The sequence below is a fragment of the Arachis hypogaea genome, chromosome 18 (assembly GCF_003086295.3).
Source record: "Arachis hypogaea cultivar Tifrunner chromosome 18, arahy.Tifrunner.gnm2.J5K5, whole genome shotgun sequence".
NCBI lineage: Eukaryota > Viridiplantae > Streptophyta > Magnoliopsida > Fabales > Fabaceae > Arachis > Arachis hypogaea.
In genome coordinates, this window is record NC_092053.1 from 19,696,804 (window position 1) to 19,714,827 (window position 18,024).

At 32.5% G+C, this 18,024-nt stretch overlaps 2 protein-coding genes and 1 long non-coding RNA gene across 3 annotated transcripts; 2 read left to right on the plus strand and 1 right to left on the minus strand.

The window, feature by feature from the left end:
• Positions 1–6,359: 6,359 nt before the first annotated feature.
• Positions 6,360–11,037, minus strand: LOC140181283 (uncharacterized). Its single transcript, XM_072224819.1, has 6 exons — positions 10,422–11,037; positions 9,829–10,295; positions 9,564–9,723; positions 7,509–8,699; positions 6,681–7,467; positions 6,360–6,414 (listed from the first exon to the last, which is right to left on the minus strand). The coding sequence occupies exons 1-6, from the start codon at positions 11,035–11,037 to the stop codon at positions 6,360–6,362; spliced, it is 3,276 nt and encodes a 1,091-aa protein (XP_072080920.1).
• Positions 11,038–13,033: 1,996 nt separating this feature from the next.
• LOC112772085 (uncharacterized) lies at positions 13,034–15,359 on the plus strand. The gene is made up of 3 exons (XR_003187356.3): positions 13,034–13,199; positions 13,279–13,333; positions 15,062–15,359. It is a non-coding gene; the product is annotated as an uncharacterized lncRNA (long non-coding RNA).
• Positions 15,360–16,113: 754 nt separating this feature from the next.
• Positions 16,114–17,990, plus strand: LOC112772084 (G-type lectin S-receptor-like serine/threonine-protein kinase At4g27290). Its single transcript, XM_025816966.3, has 2 exons — positions 16,114–17,494; positions 17,593–17,990. Exons 1-2 carry the CDS (start codon positions 16,174–16,176, stop codon positions 17,628–17,630), a joined length of 1,359 nt encoding a protein of 452 aa, XP_025672751.2. The 5' UTR covers positions 16,114–16,173; the 3' UTR covers positions 17,631–17,990.
• Positions 17,991–18,024: the final 34 nt, after the last annotated feature.

Genomic DNA, 18,024 nt, shown 5'->3' on the forward strand with positions numbered 1-18,024 from the left:
AGAAGAACAATAACAATGAATAATAGAATTAGAAGAACAACAACAATAATAGATAATGGAATCAGAAGAAGAACAACAACAAAAGATCTAGAAGCAGAAGCAACCAAAAGCATCAACAAATTCACAAATAAAAAAAATTCAACAATATAATTAAGAGAATAAACAGAAGAGTTGGAACCTTAGGAAACACAACGGCGTGGACGCGAAGCACAGCGGCGAATGAGCGGCGACCGGCGAATGAGCGGCGACCGGCGAGGAGCAGCGACGACCGGCAACTGAACGAGGAGGAGGAGCAGAAACAGTGAGCGGCGCGCGACGTCCACCCTCGCGGTGAGACGATCCAGCGGCGAGGATTGAACGACGAGGAGAAGGGGCCGCGGTGAGGACTGAACGACGAGGAGCAGCTGCGGTGGCCCTTCCCCTTTTCTTCCCCACCTTCCCTTCCCCCTCTTCTTCTCTGAACCAAACCCCCCTTCCCCCCGCGTGATTCCCTTCCCTCTTTCCCCCTTAACTCATTTTCTATTTTTTTTTCTTTTTTTTAGTTAGGAGTATTTTTGGAATAAAAATTAAAAATTTGGTAAAAAAGACGATTTTAAAACTACGTTAAACCTTAGGGACAATTTTGTAAATAAAAAATGGTTGAGGACGAAAAAAATTTTCAGCCCCTACTTTAGAGACTAAAATCGTACTTAACCCTTTTTGAAACATAAATTAGTAAAGATAACTTTATATAAATAACTACCTTGCATAAAATCTCCAAATGTTTATGACCCATATTTTCATATAATTAAAGTTTCATAATTTCAAGAAATATACATTTTAAAAAATTATTTATAATTTATATTCATATTTATGTATTTAAAATTATTTTTATAATATTTATTAATCACTTTTATTATTTATTTGAATCAGTGCAATGCGTGAGTTTCATTCTAGTTTATCTAATATCAACTATTAACTTTCTAATCCAAGTCCAATAATTATCCAGTGTTATCTCAACTTGGTAAAGGAGAATCCAACTTATTAACAACCATCAGGTACTATCCAATCCAATTTGGCAACGGACCCAACTGGTTCGATGACCACCAAATACTATCTCAACTTGGCAAAAAAAAAAAACCCAAGTGATTCAATCAAACTAAATACATAGAAAATCAATTTGACTTTTTCAATCTATCTCTTTTACTTTTTTTTTCACTTATGACTTTTTTATTTTTCACCTCACCATGATTTGTCTTTTTTTCATTTACAGAAAAATAGATATCAAAAAATCCATAGCAATAAAATCTTAAATGTAGCACAAAAATAAAGAAAAATATTTATGAAGCAAGTGTATGAGATGATACTTTGAAATGTTGTAAGTACAGCTATATAGTGTGAGGCTTGCTCTCCAAATTTGTTTCACTGCCTTTGCATTTTTTCTAATTCTGCCCGTTACTCTCTCTCTTTCTTGCTAGCTTTTCTTTTTCATTTTTCATTTAATAATCTGCACCATTAATTTAAACTTTGCCTCCAAGTTTCATTCTTAGCCATTCATTTGAATCGGAAAAAGAAAGTTCATTTTTTTTCTTCCTTTCCAAATAGATGTAGTAGAGATATAGTAGTCTTAATGAACTTTTTGATTGCACAAAAATGATAACATAGCTTTTACATTTGCATTTGATCTAATGTAAATCTTTTTTGTTTTTCACTGTATCTTTTAATTTGACAAACTAAAAACTAATATGCTGCAATACTGAACTATATTTAAGAATTTATCGCTGATCAATAAATTAATGCATGCACAAGACAATTCAATACAAACTTTGATTTGTTTTAGGTTTCATTGTTTAATTTTTTCTTCTTTTTTCTTTTGTTCATCATTTCATGTGGACTGAAATTTTAATTTAAGAATTGTGAATTATTTGTTGAAACTATACATTATTGTGTGCATTTTGGTTTTGAACTTGCAACACTAACACATATATTAAACCACACTTAGGTTATTAATTGAATATAATATTTATCATCATATTAATATATATCAAAATCAATTATAACTCAGAACAAATTAACTTAAAAAAACTCCTTAAATATTTTTAAAGCGTCTTTAATTTTTTAAAACTATAAGCAAAAATGTATTTTTTTTCTATTATAAAATAAAATAAATTATTTTCCAAAAAAAATTATCTCAACTTTAATTTTTGAGATACAAATTTTTTTTGGCATTTCAAGCAAGTTCGCCGTATCCTTGGCGAACTTCGTTACTTCACTAAGATTAGTTGCACCTTCGACAAACTCTAAGTTAATTATAGAGTTCGCCGAGGGATGCATCGAACATTAGTGAAGTAACGAGGATCGCCAGGAATATGGCGAACTTTTTTAAAATTTCAAAAAAAAATTTGTATCTCAAAAATTAAAGTTAAGATAATTTTTTTCGAAAAATAAATTTTTTTTTTATTTTCTGATAAAAAAAATCCAAGCAAGAATATATGACTTTTATTTAAAAAAAAAAAAAGTGGTGCTTGTACTATTGAACAAGAGCACTTTTTCCAAAAGAATTCACCAAATCAAAAATACTATGTCAATATTGATCAATATTTCACAATACATGAATGAAATAAAGAATTATGGAAAAGTGTCCTTGAACTTTGGTATCTCAGATGAAAAATCCAGTAAGAAAAAGCTTGCAGTCATCATTGTTGATAGTTGGTACCATTTATTTTGTTCATCATGAGCATGCTACTTGGAATGGCATTATGTATATGGAGACACAAACTTGAGGAGCCAGGTTAATACATGATATTTAACATTTGACTGCTTCTACTAAAAACAATATTGTAGCTCTCTTAGAATTGCTATTTGCTAACCATTCTTATTTCGCAAGAAATATTTTGGTGGAAGCAACATGCTCGCAAAGGGGGAATATTTTATTAGTATTTAAAGTTTTTGAAAAAAATAATTTTTACGATATAATATTAAAATTTGTATAACAAAAAAAAATTTAATTCAATCTTTGATATTTATATTTTTTTAAAGAAAAAGTATAGGTAGACAATAAAAATTTTAGACAATATGAACAATGGATATATCAGATTATCAATTCACTAAGTATACGAATGATTATCTTAATATTAATATTTAGGTGAATAATTTAGGAGTATAGCATGTTTTTACTTTATTAGACCAATTTTAAAATTTATTATTTATAAAAGTTATTGTCTACCTAACATGCTTAAAAAAGCCATATACATAACACTTTTTGTTTCATGAAATAAGAAAGTTAAGTTAAAAAAAAGAGACAGAATGGAACCAACCATGAATGCTCGTTTGTCAACTCTTTAGTTGCACAATCAATATTGCTCTGGAAAATTTTATTCATTCATCATTATGCAGCCGCCTGGCCAATTGTTGCTGAATGTCTCTTTCTGTTTTTCCTATTTGATCTGCCACTTCATGGAATTGCTAAATTTCTTCAGATACTCATGTCTTATCTACGTGATTACGTTAAACTAAAACTGCAGCTACATTCATCTTATGGTTAAATACTCTGTTAGAAATTGAGATGGGCATCGTGAGAGTTGACTTTTGTGATTATATGATAATTTTTTTTTATATTTTAGAGCATCTCTAATATTTATTTTAGTTTAATTTTATTTTAAGTCTCATAAAATATTACATAAATATTTATAAAATTATATATTATAAAAATTGATTAGATTTGTCATTTTAATGTTTGATCTCATTTCAATTTAACTAACATTTGTGGACAATGTTACAATATTTATTAATGAATTTAATGAATATAAAAGTGGTTGTATTTCACTGTTTTTTTTTTTAATATGGTGCAACTAAGTATTCATCATAGTTCATTTTTTATTCGGCCATTATCTATTGTAATAATTATTTTTAGATATTATGTTTCAAATCTTCTCCCGTATATTTAGAATTTAAAATTATATCTCTTTAAAATTTGAATATTTAAATTTAAATTTAAATATAACAAAACAAAAATAACAAACGAAAATTAAACACTAAGGTCCGGTTTGGGTAACTAACTTAATTAAGCTCTTTTTGATAAAATAACTTAAACAATAAATGACTCTGTTAAAAGTAACTTATAAATAAGTTATTCTGTGTTTGGATTTTTAACTCTAAAAGTGCTTATTTTAAAGAAATGTAATGAAAATTAGAAGTATTATAAGAGAAGTCATTTTTTTTAACTTCTCTATAAGCTCCAAAATAGCTTCTTAAAAAGTTGCAATTTGATTTTGAAAATTGCACCCGACATTAATACTACTACTTATAAGGTGCTGTCTGTGGTAACTAGTTAGGATTGGTGACTAGTGTGGCTATCCTAAGTTAGCCTGTAATCAAGCGACACGTGGTGGGTTGAATAAAAATGTTGACTGCACGAATCCAAACTTAAGGACCATTGACTAAGCCTGTAATCAAGCGACACATGGTGGGTTGAATAAAAATGTTGACTGCACGAGTCCAAACTTAGGGACCAGTGACTATGCTAATGACACGGTAATTATGAGCGGTTTCACTCTTTTTTTTATGTGAAATTTGGCCCAAACAGATACCACAAAAAACCAACCATCATAAAAAACAAGCCCAATAATATTATGAACAAAAACCAAATTTCTAAACTCAAACACTAGCACACACTCATCTTTAACCTCTCCAAGCCAAGACTTAAAAAAAAAACAGTTCAACTAGTTATCTAAAAAAAATGATCTTTAATTCATCTTTTGATTATAATATTAAAAAAAGATTAAAATAAATTCATCCAAATAAATTTAGTATTTTTTTAAATTGAATACACATTTAAAATATAAACTAAAATTGAAGTTTTAAATTTTAAAATTTCTGTTTTAGTTTTAATATTTTTAATTAATAATAAATTACAATTTAAATACAAATCATAAAATCAAATTAACTAAAGTTTGAAATTTTAATTTTAAAATTAATAAAGACTTTAAAATAAAAAAATACTAGTGCTCAAATAAATAATAAAAATTTCAACTAATACTATGATAAAATATGTTAGATATATTTTTATTGAATAAGATATAAAAAACTTAACTTAATTATTCATTTTAATAATTTAAAAAATATTAATATTCAAATAAGTAACGAAAAAATCTAACTAATAATAAAAAAAGAAATATTATATGCATTTTTATCTAAAATATATAAAAAATAATTTTATTTTTAACTTTTAAATTTAAATTTTAGATTTATGATTTTGGATGTGTTTTAAAAATATTTTATATATAACTTTTTTTTTGGTGATTATATATAACTTAATAATTTTAGATGTGTTATAATTTAAAAATTTTTTTATTAACATACATTTTAATAATTTAAAAAACGTTAATGTTCAAATAAGTAATAAAAAAATCTAACTAATAATAAAAAATAAGAAATATTAGATGCGTTTTTATCAAATAGGATATAAAAAAATTAATTTTATTTTTAACGTTTAAATTTAAATTTTTGATTTATGATTTTGGGTGTGTTTCAAAAATATTTTGTATATAACTTAATAATTTTAGATGTGTTATAATTGAAAAAAAAATTTATAAACATACATTTTAATAATTTTAAAAACGTTAATGTTAAAATATATAAGTAGTGAAAAAATCCAACTAATAATATAAAAAATAAGAATGATTAGATGTACTTTTATCAAATAAGATATAAAAAAATTATTTTTATTTTTAAAGTTTATATTTAAATTTTAGATTTATGATTTTGGATGTGTTTCAAAAATATTTTGTATGTAACTTAATAATTTTATATGTGTTATAATTAAAAAAATTATAAATATAAATTTTATTAATTTTAAAAGCATTAACGTTCAAATATATAAATGATGAAAAATTCCAACTAATAATAAAAAAATAAAAAATATTAGATGAATTTTTATCGAATAAGGTATTAAAAAAATAAAAAAACGTATAGAGAGAATAAAAAAATAATAAAATATCTACTTTATGAAATGAATAAAAAATTAAAAAAAATTAATATTTAAAATTTAAATTAATTTTAATTACTAATATATTTATCTATAGAATAAAAATATATTTTAATTAAAATTTAATTAAATAATATTATTTAAATTAAAAATTAATTAAAAACTAAAAATTAAAAAACAACAAACATTTTTCAAAAGAAAATAAAAAAGAAAAAAAAGCCACAACTTAAAACCACCTGCAACTCCAACATCCTAATAACTGGGATGCTACCAGACATTGCAAAACTCCATAGCCATAAACCAAGAACATAGGACATCAACTAACGCTCTTCGTATACCATCCAATCTAACCTACTACAACTTCTTCCTCCTTACGCAGAGAATGATCATCACATCATCGGGGTTCCACAGCAACTACTTTCAACTGCAAAACCGTCATTTCACTCGAACTGTAAAATGACAAAAATAATTATAAGAAAATAAGAAGGTTAGTGATGTACTCTCAGGCCATTGAAATTTAAAGTAATGGAAGAAGAATTAGAAAAAAGTGAAAAGAGAGAATAATTAATTAAAAGAACCACCACAGAGTACTGAGTACCAATTACAATATATATAGCAAAAGGGAAAATAAATTACTAACTAATAGTGCTATAATTATGTCTAACAAACTAACCAACTTTGACAGCTATACAAAAAACAAACTCTATTATGTTACATCCCCCGCAAGCTGGTATTACGTGGTTTGTGCAAATCAAGTAATCCCAGCTTGGAAAGCAAATGAGAGAATGGTCCTGGAGGAAGGGATTTAGTGAATAGATCAGCCGGTTGTTCACTGGAGACAACGTGCCTAAGATTAGAAACCCCTTCTTTGAACTTGTTTCGAGCCACATGACAATCAACCTCAACATGCTTGGTTCTTTCATGAAAGACAGGATTTGAAGCAATATAGATAGCAGATTTATTATCACAGAAGATATCAACCGGAAGAGGAGGAAGAATGTTGAATTCCTTTAGTAGTTTGAGTAACCAAACGAGTTCACAAGTGCCATTAGCAAGGGCGCGATATTCTGCTTCTGAGGACGACCTTGAAACTGTAGCCTGCTTCTTACTCTTCCAAGAAATAAGAGTTTGGTCAAGGAAGAAACAATAACCACTGATGGATTTTTGGGTGTCTTTACAAGCCCCCCAATCAGAATCAGTGTAACCAGATAGTGTGAAAGAATTGTTGACAGAGAAAAATAAGCCAGTTGCTGGTGATTGTTTTAGATACCGGATGATCCTATAGGCAGCCTTCAAGTGGGTATCAGTTGGTGAATCCATGAACTGAGATAGGCATCCAACAGAGTAGCTGAGATCTGGTCTTGTGTTAGTAAGGTACAGAAGTCTGCCCACCAATCTACGATAGATGGTTGCATCAGGAAGAGGGGAGCCTGAAGCCTTAGACAGAGAAGTAGTGTACTCCATAGGAGTAGATGCTGGTTTTGCACCAAGCAAACCGCAGTCTGTGATCAAATCGCATACTTTCTTTGATACAGTGCAATACCAGCATTGCTTCGTGCTACCTCCATCCCAATAAAGAACTTAAGAAGGCCAAGGTCTTTAATTTTGAACTTATCATCCAAAAACATGTTGACAGCTTGAATTTCACTCAAATCATCTCCAGCTAACACAAGATCATCAACATAAACAAGAATAGCTGTGAAAGTTGTACCTGTGGATTTGGTAAAAAGCGAGTGATCATTTTCAGATGGAGTAAACCCCAGATCAGCAAGTGCAGCAGACAACTTGATGTTCCATTGGCGACTAGCTTGTTTCAAACCGTACAAAGATTTTGTCAACTTGCAGAGTAAGTTTGGATTGGAACACTGTAACCCCTTTGGAAGTTTCATATAAACGTCCTCATGTAGGTCTCCATGGAGAAAAGCTGTATTCACATCAAGTTGATGAAGATGCCAATTCTTTGCTGCTGCAACGGTAAGAAGAACACGCACAATGCTCTTTTTCACAACGGGACTAAAGGTGTCAATGTAATCGACTCCAGGAATTTGAGTGAAACCTTGGGCAACAAGACGTGCCTTATGCCTCTCGATAGTGCCATCTGGGTGGAATTTTGTGCGAAAAATCCACTTACAACCAACTGCATTCTTTCCAGGAGGAAGAGAAGTGATGATCCAGGTTTTGTTTTGCTCAAGAGCAGTGAGTTCTGCCTCAATTGCCTTCCTCCAACAATCATGCATAACAGCCTCAGAATAGTGTTTGGGGTCCGAGTTATTTATGAGAGCAAAAGTGAAGGCCTGGTGCTTGGGAGTAAACAATGAATATGACAAATGGTGAGAAAGGGGATACTTACATGTTGAAGGTAATTGGGCCGCATTGATTGGATCTCTATGTGATGAAATATGGAAACAATGAAAATCTCTAAGATAAGAGGGTGTTTTTCTTTCTCGTTCAGACCTTCTCAAAACTGGTGCAGCAGATTGTGACTCAATATGAATGGATGAATGTTCCAATGGTGCCAATGCAGATGCTGAGTCTAAGGTGGCGGGTGATGCAGAATCTGTTATATCATGAAGAGATGCCATAGGTGATGTAGAAGTGGCAGATAAATCAGGTGTAGTGTGTATGGTGTGAGGTGCAATTATGCCATGAGTATGCTCATATGAAGAAGTATGTGCAGAGTTATTATAAAAGAATGCACAAGGGTCAAAATTGGATGATTCAATTGAAGGCTGATCTATAGAAAAATCAGTGCTTGGTATTTGTTTGAATGGGAAATAGTGTTCATAAAATTCAGTGTTTCTTGATATAAAAATTTCTTTGGATTTTAAATCAAACAAAATGGACCCTTTTGTTCCTGATTGATAACCAAGAAAAACACATTTTCTAGCTCTAGGATCTAATTTTCTTCTATTAGTACTCAAAGTGGTAGCAAAAACAAGACAACCAAACACCTTGAGATGAGTCAAATCTGGTTTATTCTTGAAAAGTGCCTCATAAGGCGTTTGATGATTCAAGAAGGTGCTTGGTAGTCTATTTATTAAATGTACTGAATGTTGCATAGCATAGTGCCAAAAACATTTTGGCACATTAGAATGAAACAAAAGTGCTCTTGCAATATTCAGTATATGTTGATGCTTCCTCTCAACAATTCCATTTTGTTGAGGAGTTTCAACACAAGATGTTTGATGTAATATTCCTTTTGAGTTATAGAAGGAGTTCATTTTAAATTCCATCCCATTATCTGTTCTAATTTGTTTCACAACTTTATGAAATTGAGTTTGCACCATTTGAACAAAATTTTCTACTAACACTCTAATTTCGGATTTTAGTTTCATGCAATAAATCCAAGTAAACCTCGTTTTATCTTCCACAATTGTAAGAAAATATTTATGGCCAGCAGTAGATAAAAGTGAGAGTGGTCCCCAAATATCTATATGTAACAAATCAAAAATATATTCTGATTGTGTATTACTAATGGGAAAAGACAATTTCTTTTGTCTAGCCAAGTGGCAAGAATCACAAACATGAGATGATGAAATGCATTCAATAAATGAAAATGTATTTTTCATGATTGACATTCTTTTGGATGGTAAATGACCTAGTCTAGCATGCCATAGAGTTCCTAAATCTTGCTGCACTGTGACATTTACAGAATGTGTGTTAACTTCTGGTGTAGTTAGTTTCCAAGGTTGAGCATCCATCACATAAAGATCATCAATGACTTTAGCTTGCCCAATCATCTTCAATGATGGGAGTACCTGTATCTCACAAAAAGAATCAGTAAATTTTAATTCACAATGTAATGACTTTGTGAGTTTAGACACTGAAATCAAATTATATTTAAAGTGAGGTATGAATAAAACATTGGTAAGAATCAAATGTTTAGAGAGTTGCACAGTGCCACAAATGTTTGTTGTAGTGGTAGAACCATCAGGTAGATTTACCAAAACTGGTCTCATATAATGAAAAGTTTTGAAAGACTCTTGAATATAGGATGCATGATCAGTAGCTCCACTGTCAAGTATCCAAGAAGTTTTAGTAAAATTTGATGATACACTCAAGCAATGCCTACCTTTTGGTTGAGTAAGGGTGGCGGAAGAAGTAATGTGGTTTACACTATTTGAAGTTGGCATGCGTGGTTGTTGAAGGAGTGCTAGTAAGGTTTCCTTCTGATCTGGAGTCAACACAAGTACTGTATCATCGCTCTTTTTATCCTGGTTAGAATCAGCAATCTCAGCACTAGAATTCTCAACTATCTCGTCAGTGCTAAGTTGATTGGCTACTCGCTGCTTTTGGTGAGTAGGAAAGCCATTTTTCTTATAGCATGTCTCTGCTAAATGACCAATTCGATTACAGTAGCTACAAAACTTTGAAGTGTAGCCTCGACTATAAGATTTTTGATTTCCTCCTCTGCCTGAATTTCATCCACGGCCTCTGCCTCTTCCAGAAAATGAACCGCCTCCAGTTGAGGTTTGCACCTCTAAAGAGTTAGTCACTATGTTGCTATTTGACGGGTCACAATTCAATTCTTGCTCTTGTTGGGTTAACATAGATAGTACTGTGTTGATTTCAGGTAACGGCTTCATTAGCATGATTTGTGATTTAACATTTGAATATTGCTCATTCAATCCTTTTAAGAATTTGACAACATATTCCTCAGAAGCATAGTCTCGAACAATTCGTAATCCACATGAACATCCATTAACACAAGCAACACAACTAGGAATAGCACGTAAATTTTCTAATTCTTCCCAAATAGCTTTCAACATAGCAAAGTAAGAGGTAACAGTAAGATCACCTTGTTTGAGTGCATAAAATTCTTCTTTTAACGCACCAACTCGAAAGACATCTCCCTGTGAGTAACGACGTTTTAAATCATTCCACAAGTCTGGAGCTGAGCTAATCCACATCACGCTCTTAGCGATTTCAGGGCTGAGAGAGAGGTTGATCCAGGAGAGGAGAAAATTGTTACACCTATCCCATGCTTCAAAATTAGGATCACCTTCACCTGGTTTTAGAATGGATCCATCGAGGAATTTCACCTTGTTCTTCGATCTGAGTGCTCTCCACATATCGTGCGACCACTGATAATAATTTTGAGGTGTCAATTTAAGCGGAATTAGAGCCAAACCATGACTTTCTCCTGGATGAAGAAAATAAGGGCTAATCGGATCAGAAATTGCAGAAGAAGAACTAGATCTGCCAAGATGTGCCTAGAACTGAGAGAATTGACGCATGAAAGCGGTGAAATTCTCAAAATCCACAGCGGAATTTGATGAAGGGCTTGCATTCGGATTAGCTAAATTATCTGCCATTGTTGGATCTTCTCGCTCTGATACCATGTAAAATGATACCAAGCTTAAAATTCAAGTGAATTACAAAAATAATTATAAGAAAATAAGAAGGTTGGTGATGTACTCTCAGGTCATTGAAATTTAAAGTAATGGAAGAAGAATTAGAAAGAAGTGAAAAGAGAGAATAATTAATTAAAAGAACCACCACAGAGTACTGAGTACCAATTACAATATATATAGCAAAAGGAAAAATAAATTACTAACTAATAGTGCTATAATTATGTCTAACAAACTAACCAACTTGACAGCTATACAAAAAACAAACTCTATTATGTTACACGAACGCTAATTATGTATTGTTCTTCTTCCTCCACTACATACAGATTGAATCTCCGGAGGTTAACTTGGGATCTAGTTATTATCGGCAGGCAGGACAACCACCCATTTTCGGGAGTAGATCCTCTCTAATGAAAAAAATAATTGGAAGGTGTCAAATTGTGATTTTTTATTTTTTATTATTCTTTTTTATATTTATTTTTGATCCCACTTATAAAGTTAATGATGAGAGATTACACTTCACTTTTTCAAAATGTTAAAAAAATTAGAAAGAATCCATTTCTCCCCAAAAATTAATTCATCCTACTAACAATCATACCCCTAATACATCATGATTTTTCCACAAAATCCCTGCGGGAAAGGAAACACAAGTTACCACGTTTACTATGTTAGTCAAACATTAATGATACACTCTCACAATCCAGATGTCATTATCCTATTGCGTAGTCAACACGTAGCCATTTGTAGTATAGCCACTCTCACAATCCAGGTGTCATCATCCTATTGCGTGGTCAACACGTAGCCATTTGTAGTATAGCCACCAGAGACGCAACCTACTTATAAACATGTTTTAATGTTTAAAAGACTAACAAAGGGAAATCAAATCTTTCCTTGTATTAAAGTTCTACAAGTTGGCAAAGGATTCCTTAATCTCATAATAAAAAATATTTTTTAAGTTTTTCAATAATTACTAAATAGTCTGTTTTTAATTTTAATTATAATTTAATTTCATATATTTTATTTAATTATAAAAATTATTTTTTATTTTATAAATTATTATTTTATCATTCATCTATTATGTTTATTAATAATAAAAAATAAAAATAATAACAAATTAGATCTTCCATTGATCGTAATAATTTTTTAGCAATTTAATCGTTTAAAAGTTTATCTTTAATCCATTACATCCGTCGAAAATTTTGAAATCGTGTTTCTTAGAAAATCAATCGATTGGATTAACAAAACAATCGTTGAATTTCAAGTTTCCATAACTCAATCGATTGGACTTTAGGTTACCACAAAACAATCGATTGAATATTGCAAGGCAGTATGGTTTTCGCAAAAATCAATCGATTGGTCATATTACCCAATCGATTGAACGATGACTAGAATGTTGATTTTTTATAATTCAATCGATTGTTTATATTACCCAATCGATTGAAGGCCGCTATTAAAATGATATATGAAGGTTTAATTGTAAACCCCGGTTAAATTAGTAGATAATTAGTCAATAAATTAATTTTTAATAAGGAATATTAGAAACACGAATATTATATCAAATTAGGATAGAGCTCATCGAACGAGAATTTTGACACTAATTTCGAAGAAATCGATCCAAGATTGGACCGAACGGGCCGAACTGGTTGAACCGGGCCCAAACCGGGCTGTGGGCCCAATTAGTCCAACAATTAAAAAGAGCCACGGGCTCTTGTTTCTCTTCATTTCCCTCAACGACGCTCCTCCCAGGGAAGAGAAGAAGAGAGATTCGTTTACGGTGAATTCTATTTCCCGTAACTTTCCCGTTTGAGCTCCAATCGCCGCACCGTTTGCGGCCACGCGTTCACCGCGTTGAGCTCTACATTTCTACCGGAACAATTTCATAGGTAACTTGCTATTTCACTTCAGCCTTTTATTTCCCCAATTTTCGAGTTTGTTAAATTTCTTTGATTTTTGATGTTTTAGGATCCAATTAGCTTGAGAGAAACGTTCACTCTTGCTTATGTGAAGCTTGGGTAAGGTGAGGGTACGATAATTCTATTTTATTTTCATTGAATTTGAGCTTTGAGTATTAAATTGGATGTATATGTGTTATGAATGTGTATTAGGTTGTGAATAAATAATTAGAGTTTGAAATTGTGAATACTGGAACTTGGAGGAAGTGGATTAGTTGAGTTTTGAGGGGCTGTCTTGGTTTTGAATAAATAGCTTTGGTCGTTACCTGAAAATTGGCTAAGGTATGGTTTAGGTTTCTTGCATTTAATATATAATATTCTGTGAAAACTTAGGCTAGATGACCATTGGATAAGTTGGAATGCAGGTGTATGTTTAATGTTTAGTAATTTGTCGATGAATATATTTGGTTAAAGTTTATTGGATAATTAGTTTTTAATTTTGGATGGTGAATGTTGTTATGTTAATTTGGAGAGAATTATGGTTGAATGTTATTGTTGATGAACATGGTTAGTTTGGTGCTTGTTGATTAACTAATGATTTGGTGAATTATTGATTTGAGGTATAACTATTGTGGAGGTTGTTGTGATAATGAGGTATTTTGTGTTAAAAGCCTAGGATTTATGAACTATGATTCTTAGTTGAATTTTGGGTTGTTGGATTTGAATATTGTATGAGTATAATTGTTTATCTGAGGTAGATTTATTGTGGTGACTGTTATGATGATGAGGAAGGGTATGTTGAATTGAAAAGAAAGCAGGTTTGGACCTGAAAAGGGTGGCAAAGTCCGAGTTTTAGAGGAGATGCTGCCGAAATTTTATAAAAAATTAGAGATTTTATTTAGATGATTATTTAAAAGAGATTTAGATTTAAAGGTTATATGGTTTGATTTTGAGTTATTAAGAAAGTGAGTATGTTTTAAGTTTGAAGTTTGATTCTTAGAAAAGAATGAATTATGTTTTGAATTGAAACTATTGATGGATGGAATGGGAGGTGATATAATGAAGGATAAGGATTGAATATGTTTAATGTATGATGATGAATGAGATGCAATTGAGAATGATGTGGATGTTGATGAATTATAATTGAATTATTTATATGGCTTATGAATTTGAATAATCTGAGATACGAGATTCCCTGGATTAAGTGCCGTGGCTTGCCACCACGTGTACCAGGTTGAAAACTCGATACTCTGTTGACCCTACGACGTAAGTGTGATCGGGCACTATATAAATTCCCGGGAATGTTACCCCCATTGAGCAATATTGATTATTTGAGAAAAATCTATGCATAGACTCTTGGGGATGCACGTCGGGGGACAGTCTAAGGACAATTCAGACTTGTCGGGTTGGCTGGATAACCGACAGATGAGCCTCATCAGCCATAGGACAGGCATGCATCATATGCATATTACTTGAATTACTTGCTTGTGCTCTAATTGGGTGTGCCTATTTGTATTTGCCATGCTAAATGTGTATTTGTTACCTGCAGTAGTTGTAACCTTCTTGTGTTTGCCTTTATCTGTTTATTTGTCTGTGAAAATGCATGATGGAATTGGAGGTATGGAGGAATGGCAGTATAGGACTTAGATTTAAGGTTAAGTTAAGTTAGGATTAAATATTTTTAGGAAACCACCTTTTATGGCTTCTGTTTAATACTTTAAGCTCTACAATCTGAGTGTCGGCATTCTAGGATTGCCTCTGGCATTCCCAGGACCTTATATATTATGTGTGTGGCACCTTTACCATACTGAGAACCTCCGGTTCTCATTCCATACTATGTTGTTGATTTTCAGATGCAGGTCGGGAGCCATCTCGTTAGTCGTTTGGACTCTTAAAGCGGAGGGGTTACTGGATAGTGTTGTTGTATAGTTTTGCTGTACAATGATGTATATATATGTACTTAGCTTTCTCTCCGCATAACTTGTCCTTTTTGATCCTCTTAGAGGTTTATGGAGAGGCAGGATTGTGTGTATGTACTTTTGGGTTTTGGATATGTATGTATATATGTGTAAATATTCTCCGGCCAGTCTTGACTTCGCAGGCTGAGTTAGGAGCTTGTTATTTTGTATCTTTGGCACTCTATTCCTACTACTTCTGTTATCTTATGTTTGACAGTTACGGTTTTCTTAGCATGCAAGTTAACTCGTTCCTTGAGCGTTGCGCTTTTATCTCGCGATTTTTTATTTCCCCTATTCTTCAAGGCTCCTAGCATATTATAACTCTTCTGCTATTATATGTACTCATTTTATTTTAGAGGTCGTAATACCACATCACCTCTGTTTTACGACTTAAGCGTAAAGCTTTGTGTGGTAGGGTGTTACATTAATCGATTGGTATGATAATACAATCGATTGAATTTTGTCCGTGACTAATGGTATATTCCAATTCAATCGATTGGTATGATCATTCAATCGATTGAAATGTGACGTAAATAAATTTTTTTCTACATTTAATCGATTTGTAGGATAATCCAATCGATTGAATTTTGAATCGCGCCGTTCTCAATTTTCATATCGTTTTTATAAATTTTGAATCGCGCTGTGACTAATGGTTTATAAATCGATTAAGTTATGGAAAATCTGAAATTCAATCGATAGTTTTGTTAATCCAATCAATTGATTTTTTAAGAAACACGATTTCAAAATTCTCGACGGATGTAATGGATCAAAGATAAACTTTTAATCGATTGAAATTGCCAAAAAATTATTACGATCAATGAAAAATCTAATTCGTTATTGTTTTTGTTTTTTATTATTAATAAACATAATGAATGAATAATAAAATAATAATTTATAAAATAAAAAATAATTTTTATAATTAAATAAATATATAGGGTTAATTTATAATTAAAATTAGAAACGAACTTTTTAATCATTATTGAAAAACTTAAAATACATATTTTGTTATGATACCATTTAATAGTCCAAAACATTTTAGAACCATCGAATCCGGTTCCTACAAGTTGTACATCACAAAAATAATGCAAAACAAGAAAGATCTATGGTTTTGGTCCATTCTATTCTCATTTATATTAAGAAACTCTACTTCACTGGACAATATAACTCCTGTTCAATCCATCACTGATGGAGAGACATTAATTTCGAGTGGAGGAACCTTTGAACTTGGCTTCTACAGCCCTGGAAATTCAAAGGGCCGATACTTGGGAATCTGGTACCATAACATATCCCCTCAGGTAGTGGTCTGGGTGGCTAATAGAGAAAAACCGCTCAACAACACCTCCGGAGTTCTAAAACTCACCGGCGAAGGACTTGTTGTCCTTATTAATGGCAGCACCAACAGCAGCGTTGTATGGTCCTCCAACATGTCAAGCAAAGCAGGAGAAAAACGGAATCCGATTGCACAGCTCTTGGAATCTGGAAATCTTGTTGTCAAAGATGGTGACCACTTTCTGTGGCAGAGCTTTGATTATCCTTGTGATACATTCGTGCCCGGAATGAAGGTGGGATGGGATCTTGGGACAAGTCTAGAGAGGACTCTATCATCTTCAAAAAGTACAGATGATCCCGGCCGCGGAGACTACACAGTTAGAATAGACCTTCGAGGCGATCCGCAAATAGTTCTAATGCATGGAAATGCCACAACAATTAGAGTAGGGCCATGGAATGGGCTAATTTTTTCTGGAGCTACACTTTATTTGCGCTATAACCAATTCTCATCTCAATTTGTTTTCAATGAAAAAGAGGTGTTTGCTAGGTTCAGACCAGAAAATACATCCAAATATATTAGAGGTGTAGTGTACCCTTGGGGAGGTGTTCAGGTTTTGCATTGGTCAATACAAACCAGAGGCTGGGAGACCCTTATTTCTATACCAGAAGCCGAATGTGACAAGTATGCTATTTGTGGTGCAAATTCTATTTGCAGTACTACTCCTACTCCTGTCTGTTCATGCCTTGAAGGATTTGCACCAAAATATCCTGGAAAATGGAAGGAATCTGATTGGTCTGATGGTTGTGTTAGGATCACTCCTTTAAGTTGCAGCAGAGATGGATTCAAGAAGGTCACCGGCATAGTGTTGCCGGACACGTCTGCTTCTTGGTATAACAGGACCATGAACCTGCTGGAATGCAAGGAATTCTGTCTGAAAAATTGTTCTTATACGGCATATTCCGATTTGGATATCCGTGATGGAGGAAGCGGTTGCTTGATCTGGTTTCATGATCTTGTTGACAATAGACAAGGGTCACATGACTTCTATATTCGAATAGGTACGCTTTTCTTTGATAGATAGCCTTGTGTGTTTGTGTTTCATTAGAATTTTCGAGAACATGTTTTAATTATGTGATGTACTATTGTGAATTAACAGGGGTGACCCAAAATTGTTTGTACCGTATTGGAAGATGATGAGTGACAAGTGCAGCGTGGTGATTGAAGGGTGGAAGTTCATGAGCCATGAGAGTGACGCCAGCAATGTGTGCCAATACATGTTACCGGAACTGGGAGACGCCATTAAAAGGATACACAGTTTGGTTCATAACGCTGCCATTCAAGATAAGCACATCATCGTGGGAACCGGTTCCACCCAGCTTTTCCATGCTGCATGGTTTGCCCTCTCCTCTTCGGATTCCGTTCGCCCCATTAACATCGTTAGTGCTGCTCCCTTCTATTCGGTGAGCTCTTGTTCACTAATAATCTCTTGTACCCCAAAACGCTTCTCCATCAACTTAGTTTTATGGTTAATGAATATGCAGCTTTACCTCTGAATTCATTTTTGGGTACTTTTCATATTTTTGTGTGC